The 15,078-nt window shown below is 40.2% G+C and overlaps 1 protein-coding gene across 1 annotated transcript in view; it reads left to right on the top strand.

Moving 5' to 3' along the window:
• Positions 1–6,317: 6,317 nt before the first annotated feature.
• LOC311228183 (creatine kinase M-type-like) overlaps positions 6,318–15,078 on the top strand; it is a gene marked incomplete at its 3' end in the record, with an annotated part of 45,099 nt that continues 36,338 nt past the window's right edge. The window contains exons 1-2 of the mRNA XM_084314095.1: positions 6,318–6,518; positions 7,907–8,061. Of these exons, the coding sequence (XP_084170221.1) occupies positions 6,326–6,518; positions 7,907–8,061 (348 nt within the window). The 5' untranslated portion in view covers positions 6,318–6,325. The remainder of the gene's footprint in view (positions 6,519–7,906; positions 8,062–15,078) is intronic.

Below are 15,078 nucleotides of genomic sequence, written 5' to 3'. Positions count from 1 at the left end.
AGGAGCCATGACGTCACTATCTGCCGCAGACCTAAGATCATTCATGGACGATAAAGATGAGTAAGCCAGTTAGATATAGTAGACTCACGAAATGTTTACAATAAGTGTAAAATACAAGAAATAATGGACATGCTGCTGACTAATATGATTATTCTTTACCCTGAGTATTAATTACCTGTTGGGAAAATTTTAATATATCAAATCTACTTTAGTTTATATGTGGTTCTGAGGCCAGAGACTGAGCCATAGACGGATCACACTTAGCCTGTGTTATCAGGCAAAGGTTAACCCTATACGTTCGTGGTTAGCTTCTCTGCACTTAGTGCAATATGCTCCCTGAGAGAGAAAGCTACACCTCTCTAGAACATCAGGAGATTATTTCATTTGTGATTTATGTAAGACAGCTTACTGGAAAATTGGAAGCCCTAGGTTTTCCCTTACAAGTGAATAGGGGACCATTTTGTTTTGTTTTTTATGTTGTATACTCTTTGACAAATGCCTCAAGCTCATATACTATGGAAGATAGATCTATGTTGTACATACGAAATACAATGACATTATGACAAGCCTTAAATGTATTAGTTACAATATAAATGGTCTTAACAACCCAATAAAGAGGAAAAAACTTTTTGGACAACTTAAGAAAATGCAGTGCTCTATAGCATTCATTCAAGAAACGCACTTATCAATGAACGAACACCAGAAACTGAAGAGAGAATGGGTGGGCCAGGTGTATAGTGCGTCCTGTCAAACAGGGAAAAAGAGAGGAGTGGCTATTCTATTTAACAAATCAGTATACTTCACGAAAGAAAAGGAAATTGCAGATGACCAGGGCAGATATGTTATGGTCCTCGGGTCAATAGGAGGATCAATCATAACCTTTCTAAATATATATGCACCAAATGAAGACTGCCCCAATTTCTTTAAAGGTATAGCCTCACTTTTGGCTGGTAACGCCAAAGGAATTATCCTTATGGCCGGTGACTTCAACTGTGTACTAAATCCAAAAGTAGACAAACTTCCTGTAGATTGTGGACCCATTTCAAAAAAATCTAGATCACTGAATGCAATGATAAAAGAATTTGGACTTATAGATGCATGGCGTTTCCACCATCCTAGGCAGAAAGACTTTACCTTTAGGTCTGGGGTCCATGGTAGCTACTCTCGGATAGATTACTTCTGTATTTCCAAGCAAGATATTGACAAGGTTGAATCATGTATCATTGAACCAGCGACCATCTCAGATCATGGACCTCTAATGCTTCAACTTAACCTCAGTACCAATAAGATCTTTAAATATTGGAGGCTCAATGTATCCATGCTGTCTGACTCTCACACACGGGAGAGGATTAGTGAATAACTGAAGAGTTATTTTGATCTCAACAATAAGGGGGATGTCTCACCATCAATTTTATGGGACGCGGCAAAGGCTGTAATGAGAGGTAAAATTATCTCAATTTCAAGTGCACTAAAGAAACAGCGAAATGAAAAACAGCAGAACCTAGAAAATTAGTTAAAAATACTAGAAAGGAAACATAAACTGAACAGAGATGAGGAAGACTTAAAAGCTCTACTAACCTGGAGACAAAAACTAGATGACCTGTTGACATACAAAGCGGAAGGAGCCCTTAGATTTGCTGGTAGGAATTACTATGAAATGGGAAATAGGGCAAGCAAGCTACTGTCATTCCAGCTCCACAAAATACAGTCAAGTCGGATAGTTCCAAAGATTAAACACCCCAGCACACACATGGAAGTAATGCAAACACAAGAAATTGCTAATGCATTTGCAGATTACTATACCGACCTCTACAAAGCACAGCAATTGGAAAACAAGAAAGAAAAAATCAACAACTTCTTAGATAACCTTAAACTTTCTAAACTATCCCCAGATGAGGCGGATGAGCTGACCTCCCCTATTACAGAGAAGGAGATAGGGGAAACTATTCAGATGCTTAAGAACAATAAATCACCAGGTACAGATGGGTTTTCAAATGAATTTTATAAACATTTCACTGAACAGTTAACACCAGTATTAAGTGTAGTTTATAACTATGCCCTATCTGAGAGAGACCCACCAGGAAGCTGGTCAGAAGCTATTGTCTCGGTAATACATAAAGAAGGTAAAGACCCCACAAGATGTAGTTCCTATAGGCCCATAAGTCTCCTTTGCAACGATTTCAAGATATTGACATCTATACTTAAAAAAAGAATACAGAAACATATAATAAAACTGATCCACCCAGACCAGACTGGCTTTATCACTGGTCGACAGGGTGCTAACAACATCAGAAGAACTTTAAATCTGCAAACAGTGGCTGGATCTCGAAAAGAACCATCAATGCTTCTCGGCTTAGATGCCGAGAAGGCATTTGATAGAGTTGATTGGCTGTACCTTGAACTAACATTGAAAGGTATGGGATTCAATAACACATTTATAGATTGGATAAAATGTTTATATAAAAATCCTAAATCTAGAGTAAGGGTGAATGGTCACTGCTCTCACTTCTTTGAGATACAGAGAGGGACACGCCAAGGAGACGTTTTGTCTCCGTTACTATTCGCGATTGGCATAGAGCCACTAGCGGAGATGATTAGATCAAACCCTCAGATACAGGGAATAGATGACCAAAAAGGCATTACACACAAGATCTCGTTATTTGCTGATGACATTTTACTTTATATCAAAAACCCTTTAGAATCAATTCCAAACATAATGATGGATTTAAGAAATGACGGCGAACTGTCGGGTTATAAGATAAATGAGACCAAATCAGAAGCCATGATGATAGTGGGAACATGGCCAACACATCTGAATAGTATAGCACCCTTCCATTGGGCTAGAGACGGATTCAGGTATTTAGGAATCATTCTGACTCCCAGCAGCAATCAGTTATATCAAGCAAACTACGAAAAGTTGATTGTACAAATCAAATCAGACATGGCCAGATGGGACATTTTACCTCTCTCCGTAGTGGGAAGAATAGAATCAATTCGAATGAATGTGCTACCTAGACTTATTTTTCTCTTCCAGTCTCTACCTATACCAATACCTGCCACTACCTTTAAAAGGTTAGATAAACTCCTATCCAAATTTATCTGGCAGAGGAAAAGACCTAGAGTAAGGCTCAAAACACTATGTTTGCCAAAGAACAAGGGTGGTCTTGGTCTGCCAAACCTAAGAAACTACTACTGGGCAGCTCAATTACGCATACTTGTGCATTGGATACAAAGGGACCTAGACTCCGGATGGGTACAGATTGAGCATAACTCAATTCCAAAGACCCCTCTCAGATCCATAATATTCCTGGGGAAAGCATACTGGAAAAAAATTAAGATTGGTAACAAATGGATTACAAATACATTAAAGGTGTGGGAAAGTGTAAGGAAAAAGGGGGGAGGTCCACGATCAATATCTAGGGCCATGCCAATAGCAGACAATACAGAATTCCGGCCAGCTATGGAGGATGGGGGTTTTAAAAAATGGGCGGATTTCGGCCTGGTTACTATCAATCAATTAATGGAAGGAGACTGTTTTAAATCGTTTGCACAGCTACAGCAATGTTTTGATCTACCTTCGAAAGACATGTTTAGATACTTTCAAATAAGACACTATGTAATGACTCACAGTGAGTGGGAAGCAATTAAGAGACCGCCAACAAATGTGGAGCGGTACTTTATTAACACAATAGAAAAAGACTTGATGGAAAGAAAGCAGATATCCAATATTTACAACATGTTACAACTAGACGATCCATGAGACACCACCTATATTAAAGAAAAATGGGAGTTGGAAGCTAATGTGATCATAGAAAATGAAGAATGGGAGGACAGCCATTCAAGCAATCATAAAATCACAAATAGCCCAATGTGGAAGGAGTTTGACTGGAAGGTCAAGGTCAGGTACTTTAGGACTCCTCAAGTTCTCTCCGGATTTGCTGGTGGGTCCTCACCACTATGTTGGAGAGGATGTGGAATGATCGGAGATCATACACATATTTTCTGGGACTGTCCAAGGGTGCAGACATTTTGGTTGAATATAAAAAATGAGATTAAAACCATTCTAGATCTTGACTTACCTCTGAATCCATCGTACTATATCTTGGGATGTATACCGAAAGGCACATACTATGGAGATACGTTATACATCTTGAGAGTGATACTGTTAATAGCAAGGAAAATGATAACTATGGCATGGCTACAAAAGCAACCACCGACAATCAAACAATGGACCAAGAGACTGAGACAGATGTATACAATGGAAGAAATGACTGCACAATTGCAACTGAAAAAAGATATGTTTATGCAGAGATGGTCACTTGTAACCTTGTACCTGGAGATACACTAGCATGAGTCTGACCATCCTGATGCCCTCTCTTTTTTTCTTTTTTTGTTAAATAATTTTTTTTCCCTTTGCTAAATTTCTTTTTCTATTTCTTTTTTCGTTTCTTATCCTACAAAAAATCATAAAAAAAAATTTAACCCCCCCCCCTGGGTTGTTTATGAGGCGTATTCGGATTATACAGCTTATTTTGATTATGCTGAATACTTTGAAAACAAATTGAATAAGATGGAAGAGCCTGAGTAACAAATGTCATTGACTATGTGAATCAAGTATATTATACTGTATGATTAATGCAATGTGATGTTCATTATGATGACACAAAATAAAAGAAAGTTAAAAAAAAAAAAAATGTAACAGTACTATATACCTGTATGTCATGTATGTCCCTATGCCATAAATGTCATGATGTCATGTATGTTGTGTATGTCATAAATGTCACTATGAATTGAAAATGGGGGACCCTGATGTAAACAAGACAAACGTCTTTCTCTGGTCTGCATCCCCTTAACAATTGTGTGTATTGAGCCGTACTGTATTGTACCCATTCTGCAATCTGTTAACACTTTGAGTGCCAGCCACGAGAAACTCGTTAGTTCATGCCATGCGTTGAGTGCCAAGAAATCTCGTTATTTAATCGTTATTTTTTTTTATTATCGATTTCCATTCATTTTTCATCAATCTAGCCTCACGTTACCAGTGGGGATCTGTCTGAGCTCGAACAGGGAAAATACCGCCCCCTATCGTCTCTCGGGATGGTATTGCACCCATTGGATTGGACTGAATGAAATGGATGGGAAAAAAAGTCTCCGGATTCCACATTTTACTTATCAGGCATGTAACCGGAGACGAAGAACCCTGACGAAGTTTGAATCCCAAAAACAGGCTTCGGGGACAGCCTTACCATACAGATTATTTATATTATTCAAATGGACCTCAAACATGTTCCGTTGTGATGTCACAGTATGATGTCATAATAGCACATTCTAGAACATTTGTGATGTCACAGTATGATGTCATAATCAAACATTCTAGAACATTTGTGTATAATTATATTCAACAATTCTCCTCAGTATAAGAACTGAGGAGGGAAGAAATATGCCAAGAAAGAAGAAGAAGAAGAAGAGACCATCAAAAGAAGTGCGGAGGGCAGTAATACGCCACGATGCGTCTACACTGCCGGAAATTCTAAAGAAGAACAAGAAGAATATCTCATTGTGCAGCTTGAAACAGTACTGAACAGTACTGAACAGATAGACTAAACAACATATAGATTGAAGCCTGCATTTCTCAACCAAGGTGCCTTGCCTACCGTTTTGCTGTGGAAAGGTGAGTGGTGGAGGAAGACTATATAGCCTGAAAGAGGAAGAGGAAAAAAACAAAAAAAAAAATATATATATTATATATATATATTTGAAAAATAATTACCCCATAAAAACGGCCGTGGTGTTAAATTTGGCTACACGGCTGCGTCACAGCGTTGTTGTATAATAATGAGTCTTTGTCCGGCGGCTTGATCCCTTCAGAAGGATTTGGTGTCGCCGCCCGTGCGTGTGCCGTGGCCTGCTGTGTGCGTGTGTGCCGTGCGTGGCATGCTGTGTGTGCGCGCCTGCAGGGTGCTTCTTCGACGGTCGGGTTGTTTGACGTTGTGATGATGCTGTGATCATCTGTTTCCTCCTCCTCCCTCCTCCCTCCTCTTTCCTCCTTCCTCCTCCTCCCTCCTCCCTCCTCCTCCTCCTCCTTCTCCCTCCTCCCTCCTCCTCCCTCCTCCTCCTCCCTCCTCCTCCTCCTCCTCCTCCTCCGCCTCCCTCCTCCTCCTCCCTCCTCCCTCCTCCTCCTCCTCCTCCCTCCTCCTCCTCCTCCTCCCTCCTCCCTCCTCCTCCTCCTCCTCCTCCTCCTCCTCCTCCTCCTCCTCCTCCTCCTCCCTCTTCCCTCCTCCTCCTCCCGCCTCCTTCCTCCTCGCTGCTGCAGGTGAGAGCAATCATGCCGTTCGGGAACACCCACAACAAGCTGAAGATGAACTACTCTGCTGAGCAGGAGTTCCCCGACCTCAGCAAGCACAACAACCACATGGCCAAGATCCTGACCCCGGAGATCTACTCCAGCTTGCGGGACAAGGAGACCCCCAGTGGGTTCACCCTGGACGACGTCATTCAGACCGGCGTCGATAACCCAGGTAACATTTAGTCCGCCGGACGGACCGCGGCGCTCTCTCTGTGTCAGAATGTGTCTTGGAATGGGTGTGTCTGATTGATTCATTGATTGAAAACTCTATTAACAGATTGCAGAATGGGTACAATACAGTACAGCTCAATACACACAAGTAATGTTAACACATTAACTGCCACGGAGTTTGCCCGTCTTATACCACTCTCTGCCACTATCGTTCAGGATGTAGGAACGTTATACTTTTTTATTCATACGAAAATACCGTCTAGAATATAAATATGTTTTTATCGTTTTCTGCAGTAATTCCTAGAACGTGAGTTATAGGCATAAACGCATATATAGATTATCAACTGCCGTTTGTTGCCGATACACGCTATATTAAAAATGTCAATTGTACATGATCCTAAACGTTATGACTCATCATGCACGGATGAATTGGGGGGGGGTCGTTTATAATTCCGTGATCGTCAGTAAATGCTTTATGTAGTATGGGTGATATATTGATCAGAGCAGTTTGCATTAATAATAATAAACAATCACGGTGAAAATGACGTCAGCGTCCTCTTACCGTTCGCCGATGAGACTGGAGGAAAAAGATCCCACTTATTTGACGTGGATCGACTAGATCCATTTCCGGTTTGTATAATAATAATAAACGCCCAAATCATATCGATTATTGAGTTATGGCAGCGATCCATATACACGGATGTGTGTCTAGAGTCCTGCAACAATATGTGAGTGCCGGACACATTTCCCAGATGCACGGAGATCACCAGAGATCCATTTCCGGGTGTAACTCGCCGATCATCCACCAGGCAGCAGTATTGAAGCGTTGCAGAGTTGTGCAGGCTCCCACTGTATCAGCCGAGGCTGGGTGAGGGAATTATGAATACCATGGCGAAAAAATGAAATATGATCTTAATAACGTTGTACGCCGTGGAATGGCAGAATTAGCATGACACATTGTATGACGTTATTGGCGCCCAATGTGTTAAGGGGATGCAGACCAGAAAAAGACTTTCGTCTTGTTTACATCGGGGTCCCCCATTTTCATTTATGACATACATGACATACAGATATACAGTACTGTTACATTTATGACATACAAGATACGCAAATATACAGTACTGTTTAACAGAGATCCTAACAGAAACTACGTTTGAGGGGGAGGAAACTGTACATTGGGGGGGAGGGGACATTTACGGTGGCCAGTTTAGAATTGCAGCCTCCCGTAGGTGCTCTTTGAGAGCGGTTTTGAAGGTGGGTAGGGATTCACGTTCCTTCACGGCTGTGTGTAGGGCGTTCCACATTGGTGTGTTGTGGCATAATTAGCAAAACGTGTTTAGTCCCTTGTCTGAGCCGAATCTGACCCTTGTCCCCTTGTGCCCCATGCAGGCCACCCCTTCATCATGACCGTGGGCTGCGTGGCCGGAGACGAGGAGACCTACGAGGTCTTCAAGGAGCTGCTGGACCCCATCATCAAGGATCGCCACGGGGGCTACAAGCCCTCAGACAAACACAAGACCGACCTGAACCCAGACAACCTCCAGGTACACACTTTAAAACACACACAAGACGGACCTGAACCCACACAACCTCCAGGTACACACTTTAAAACACACACAAGACGGACCTGAACCCACACAACCTCCAGGTACACACTTTAAAACACACACAAGACGGACCTGAACCCACACAACCTCCAGGTACACACTTTAAAACACACACAAGACGGACCTGAACCCACACAACCTCCAGGTACACACTTAACACTAGCACAGCCATGGAGAAAATGCCACTAATTCCCGCCAGGAACGGGTCAGATGACCCGACAGCTTATATGAGAAATATGAGAAAAATAAAAAGTGTAAACTATATAATTACCTCTGAATATAAAAATATGAGGTTTACCACAATGAAATGTAGGTTTGAGTGACGTAAAAAAAATATACATTTTTTTAATTTAAATTTTTTAAATATTATAATTTATTAATAAAAATGTTTTGGATGGAAGAGTCACACATTGACGGGAAAAAGAGCCACATGCGGCTCGCGAGCCACGGGTTGGCCACCCCTGCGCTAGACGCTCGCAAAGTGCTGTGACTTTCGTCTGTTCCAACGGCCCATTATGTGGAATAATGTTCTAATTACAGTCATTACAGAAGTCATTTAGAAATTTCAGAAACCGTGCCAGATAAAACGGGTACTTTTAGGAAAAGTCATTGAGTGACAGAGCTGGAGCTCGACCGAGTGACGAGGATACATTTATTGAAAATGCCTAGGGGTTAAAACCCACACTTGCCACACTTTAAAACCCTTTCACTGCCACACTACCAAATTGTTATAACCCTTTCACTGTGACAATACAGAATAATAATAATAATAATAATAATAATAATAATAATAATAATAATAATAATAATAATAATAATAATAATAATAATAATAATACATTTATTTATTTTATGTAGCGCCTTACATTAGGCATCTCAAAGCGCTTTACATACGGACAAACACAGTACATGGACAAACAGAGTACATGGACAAACACAGCACATGGACAAACACAGTACATGGACTTTCACAATGACGACATGGTGGGGATACTACAGAGAGAGGGAGACAGCTTAGAGACAAGACAGAGAGAACATTTTAAAATAAATAATAATACTAAAATATAGATGTGTACAGATGTGAAAATGTAAGTGATGCAGGGGTTGGGGGGTCAGGAGCAGTGTTGGGACTAACGCATTACAAAGTAACGCGTTACAGTAACGAAGTTACTTTTTGCCGTAAATAGTACTCTAACGCATTACTTTTTAAATTCAGTAACGCTACTTACGTTACTGAATGGTTTGTTAGTTCGTTACTGCGTTCTTTGTATGTAGATTCATAGCGAGCGTCCTTATTTCGCCTGCGTTTGTTTCGGTTACTGTAGAGAGTGTCTATTTCTTTCCGTAGCCTCATTTCTGGTTTGCGCATTTCTGATTGGCCACTGACTGACGTTCTCTGACGTTCTCTGACCAGACAGCGTCAGTCAGTGGCCACTGGCCAATCAGAAATGCGCAAACCAGAAATGAGGCTACGGAAAGAAATAGACGCTCTCTATAGTAAACAACAAGAGGACGCTCGCTATGAATCTACATAATAAGAACGCAGTAATAACGAACTAACAAACCATTTAGCAACTACTTTGGAGAGATAATTAATATACAACATGGAAACGAGATAAAGAACATGTTTGAAGGGCTGCTGGAGTCAACTGGACTAACGTTACATCTCGAGAGTGAGTGCAATGTGTTCACTGAAACTCAAGATCAACGGATTTTGACTGTACGAAATCTGCCAGGGAATCTCATAATACTAATCAAACAATATAAATATAGTCCTTTCATGCACAATTGATATCCTAACTATTCTAACGTTGCAATGCTTTGATTGATATCTTAAACAACGCTGCAAGATGGTTATGAATGAATGAATGAATGAATGAATGAATGAATGAATGAATGAATGAATGAATGAATGAATGAATGAATGAATGAATGAATGAATGAATGAATGAATGAATGAATGAATGAATGAATGAAAACTTTATTTAACAGATTGCAGAATGGGTACAATACAGTACGGCTCAATACATACAATTGTTAAGGGGATGCAGACCTTGAGAAAGACGTTTGTCTTGTTTCCATCAGGGTCCCCCATTTTCAATTCATATAGACATTTATGACATACACAACATACATGACATTTATGGCATAGGGACATATAGGTATTTAGTACTGATACATTTGTGACATAAGCGGTATTCAAATATACAGTACTGTTACCCCTAGATCCTGACAGAGTATATACATATGATGGGGAGGGGACTGTACATTAGGAGGGGGTGGGTGGGTGGGAGAGAAATATACATACGGCGGGGAGGGAATATATAATGAAACGCTCTAGACCACATTGCTTAGCAGAGTTCGGTGATGTGAATGGAAACTGTCAAGTTGATCAACCGATTTTGAGTATATGGGGCATGGGACTTGAGCAATTTTTTTTTTATTTTTTTTTTTAAATAACTAAATAGTTACTTTTCACAGTAACTCATTACTTTTGGGTGTAAGTAACTAGTACAGTAACGAAGTTACTTTGAAATGAAGTAACTAGTAAAGTAACTGAGTTACTATTTTTCAGTAACTAGCACAACACTGGTCAGGAGTGAGGGTATGCAAGATTGAACAGAAGGTTAATAACCCTTTCACTGCCACATGACAAAGGGTTAACCCTTTCACTAGCACACGACAGAAGGTTAACCCTTTACTATCACACAACCGTCTGTAGTGTGATAGTAAAGGGTTAACCTTCTGTAGTGTGCTAGTGAAAGGGTTAAAAACCCAAGACGGACCTGAACTCACACTTAAAAAAAATAAAATGATATAGCCTTTATTTAACCAGGTTTGTCACATTGAGACCCAGGATCTCTTTGACAAAAGGAGACCTGTCCAAGAGCAGCAGCAACACAGAGTTTCAAAATAATAATAATAATAATAATAATAATAATAATAATAATAATAATAATAATAATAATAATAATAATAATAATAATAATAATAATAATAATAATAATAATAATAATAATAATAATAATAATAATAATAATAATAATAATAATAATAATTATTATTATTATTATTATAATAATAATAATAATAATAATAATAATAATAATTAATTGCATTTATATAGCGCTTTTCTGTTTTTCTAGACACTCAAAGCGCTCCCCACAATGTAGGGTGGGAATTGCCTCCTTCACCACCACTGGTAGCACCCAACCTTGGGCTACGCAGGCTCAATGGCTGCCATACACTGGCACCAGGCACACATCACACTACACAATGACTACCATACACTGGCACTAGGCACACATCACACTACACAATGACCATACACTGGCACCAGGCACACATCACACTACACAATGACCATACACTGGCACCAGGCACACATCACACTACACAATGGCTGAACAGGGATTGATATCAGTCAATTAAGGGGGAGGGATGATTAGGTGGCCTTGATGTCAGAGACAGGGCCCTCATTTATCAAGTTTTCTTAGAAAATGTTCTATTTCCATACGTAAGCACAGAATTTAGAATGTGTGCACGCACAATAAAAACTGGATTTATCACACGTGCGTACACAGGTCCTACGCACACCTGTCATGATAAATATCACCTTGCTCCTACGCTGAGGCTTGTGCACACTTTCACGTATTTGCATACCAGAACCGCCCCGATTAACCATATACGGTAATGGAACACCCCCATGAAATGTGGAAAAGTGGACTGACCCGAGGGAAGGGTGTTATGGAGAAATACGAGACAGGTTGACAGACATGTACACGTACGGTGATGTCGGATATGATATCTATTAACCATTGCTGCCTGGGCAGCGCAAACACTAATAAAGACGGTGCTGGAATATGACTGCCTTTTCCCGTTTTGTTCGATTAATACCCAGGGATTAAAGTTCTCCTCAATTTTATTCCAAATCGCGTCTTCTTTCTACCTGCTGCATATGATTTCTATAGGCATATTTGATGTCAGTATTGGGTAGCCTATATAAACAATAATACGAGAGCATATACAAGAACAATGAATCTCACTGCCATGTATGATGTAGCCCAGGGCTATTCAACTAAATTGTTCAGGGGGCCACATTGTCAGAAACCCAAGGGGCCAGGGGCCGGACTGCCACGGCGCCTCCCCGTGCTATGAATATATGTACACTTGACACAACACGCAACCACATTTTCACAACTTTTATTTAAAGGGGAACTATTTTACTATTTCTTTCACTATTTGGGCACTTTTACACAATTCCTGTGGGTTTATGGAACACCTCTGTAATATTTTTTTTTTTAATTCATTGTTTTGTATTTCTAATCAAGTACTCAAATGACTTCAGATGACTCAGTTCAGTGAGGGTGAATATTGTGAGAGGAGAATTGGAAGAATGCGCCAATATGAGAATTAGAGACATAGATCATATTAATATAAGTCCACATAGCTAGGAAACAATGCTAAACACTGAAAAAGGCCATTTATAAGATCCCCTTTAACTACATTGCAAAAGTAGTATACTTTTCAAAAAAAGTGCTTCATTTATGTGCAACAACTGCAACATCTCCTCTTCAACATTTCAATATAAAAATAAAATAAAAAACGTGCATGATGTGCATATGAACATTCTAACATCAACACTTGAACAAAAAAACACATTTATAGTGCAGCTGAGCTTGTGAAAAAGTGCTTCATGTCTGTGCAACAACAGCAAATCACAGCATCTTATTAGCACTTATTGTCGACTCTTAACTCTCAAACATCAGGGGGGTGGGGGGCAGACAGGCCTAGCCTACATACACACATCTAATGAGAGCGATTGCACTTCTTTGACTGGGCAATGGCAGAGAAAGAGGGTTCATAGGAAGTGAGGGCTACCCGCAAACAGTGATGCAAATGCTCATTTGTCAAGGAGGCATGGTTGCTTGTTTTAATGGCATTCATGTGAGAGAAACTGGATTCACAGGTGTATATTGAGCCAAACATTGTTAGCACAGATATTGCCAGCGTTTTTATTTTGGGGAATGTCTTGACATGAATACACTTTATCCAAAATGTTGTGGTGGATTCATTCTCAAGTGCCTGCTTCAGAGCAGATGATGCTTGCATGTCAATTATTTCAAGTTGCAGGAGACCTTCATCAATGTGAAGTGATGCAAGGAACTCTTGTCCTTTTGTGGAAATAGCAGCTACATTGGCAAATGGGTTGCTCACAAAATGCATCAATTATCTGGACATGTCAAATTCATCAAATCAACTTGCAAAGTTTTCCCTCAATTTATCAATGAAATCTGTTATTAATTGAGTGACTTTTGGCTCAATTGTGCGTGTTAACGTTGACATGAAAAAAAAAGTTAAAAAAAATAATAATAATAAAAAATATTTAAAACGAATATTTATTTTTTATTTTTTTTTATTTTTTTTTATTATCATGTAATCTTTGGCGGGCCGGTCAGAATCATCCCGCGGGCCGGATCTGGCCCGCGGGCCGCCAGTTGAATAGCCCATTGTAGCCTATACGCCATGTATAGCCTGCCTATGTGATCTGTGACTGTGATGCACGGAGTGAATCCACAGTCACTTGCTCCTCAATAGGAAACCAACCTAGATTTACACTGAAGGACTGGTTCTAACAGAACCGTTCGTTATACAAGTATGACAGAGACATTTCAAAGGTACTCAGAGTTGCACGAGGGTTTCGAACAGCGCCGTTTGGCCTCTGACACTGTCCTCCTTACGTTGTATCGCGCCACCTTGTGGTCATTCATGTTGCCTGCCACTAGGCCGTCGTTGTATGCTTTGGTGCGCTCTCTCAGAGCTTCACGGACGGATTTGTCTACCCAGGGTTTTTGATTTGGGTAAACTCTCATTTTGGTAGTGGGGATTGTTTCTTCCACCAAAGTACAAACATAGTCCAGCACTGTCTCCGTGTAGACATTAATGTTATCTGTGTCGCGGAACACATTCCAGTCTGTGCAGTCAAACGCAGACCGGAGCTTCTCCCCCGACGTCAAATCCCATTTCTGCACCTCTCGCGAGACTACAGGAGTACTTTTGATTCTCTGTATATAATAATACATATATACAGATATATATATATATATCTGTATACAGATTCTCTGTATATAATTTGTTCCTCAACGTTAGCTTCTAACTGTAGCAGGCTGCAGCTTGCTGGCTAACGTTAGCTTCTAACTGTAGCAGGCTGCAGCTTGCTGGCTAACGTTAGCTTCTAACTGTAGCAGGCTGCAGTTAGTTTACAAAACATTACCTGTCTATATAATTTGTTCCTCAACGTTAGCTTCTAACTGTAGCAGGCTGCAGCTTGCTGGCTAACGTTAGCTTCTAACTGTAGCAGGCTGCAGCTTGCTGGCTAACGTTAGCTTCTAACTGTAGCAGGCTGCAGCTTGCTGGCTAACGTTAGCTTCTAACTGTAGCAGGCTTTGAACAACTAACGTTAGGTTTAGAATGGAATGCATCGGCAAAGATCGTTAGTTCAAAGCTATTCTGGCCAGTTTTCATCAACTTCCTGTCATTTAGAAATATGATTTTATAGTGAAGATCATTACCAAAACGTCCGGAAAAACCTCACGGGAGCATTATAGATTGTCATACAAATCTACAAATGGTATAAGGTGGCAAGAAATGCACTATAAACAATAATTTGCGGCGTTGTTTCTTGCGCTGGCTTCTGTTAGCCAGCATTAGCCTTAATTAGCGTGAGCAAGTAAACTAACAGTACAAATTTTTACATGAAATACAGCCCAAAAACCCTGCTGACAAATGTTTGCTTATTAAATACATTCTATACTATAATAATACAAACGTTTCATTACCTCTCTGTGACGACAAAGTTGTTTAAATAACGGGAGAAAAGTAGCTAAAAACAATGTATTTGGATGGGACCGGAAGAACGATTTGCATCCCGGAAGACCTACCGGAAATGACTAC

The sequence above is a fragment of the Notolepis coatsorum genome, assembly GCF_963971535.1.
Source record: "Notolepis coatsorum genome assembly, chromosome: 5".
NCBI classification, from domain to species: Eukaryota; Metazoa; Chordata; class Actinopteri; order Aulopiformes; family Paralepididae; genus Notolepis; species Notolepis coatsorum.
Note: the sequence above shows the minus strand (reverse complement) of the source record. Positions and strands in the feature narration are given on the sequence as shown.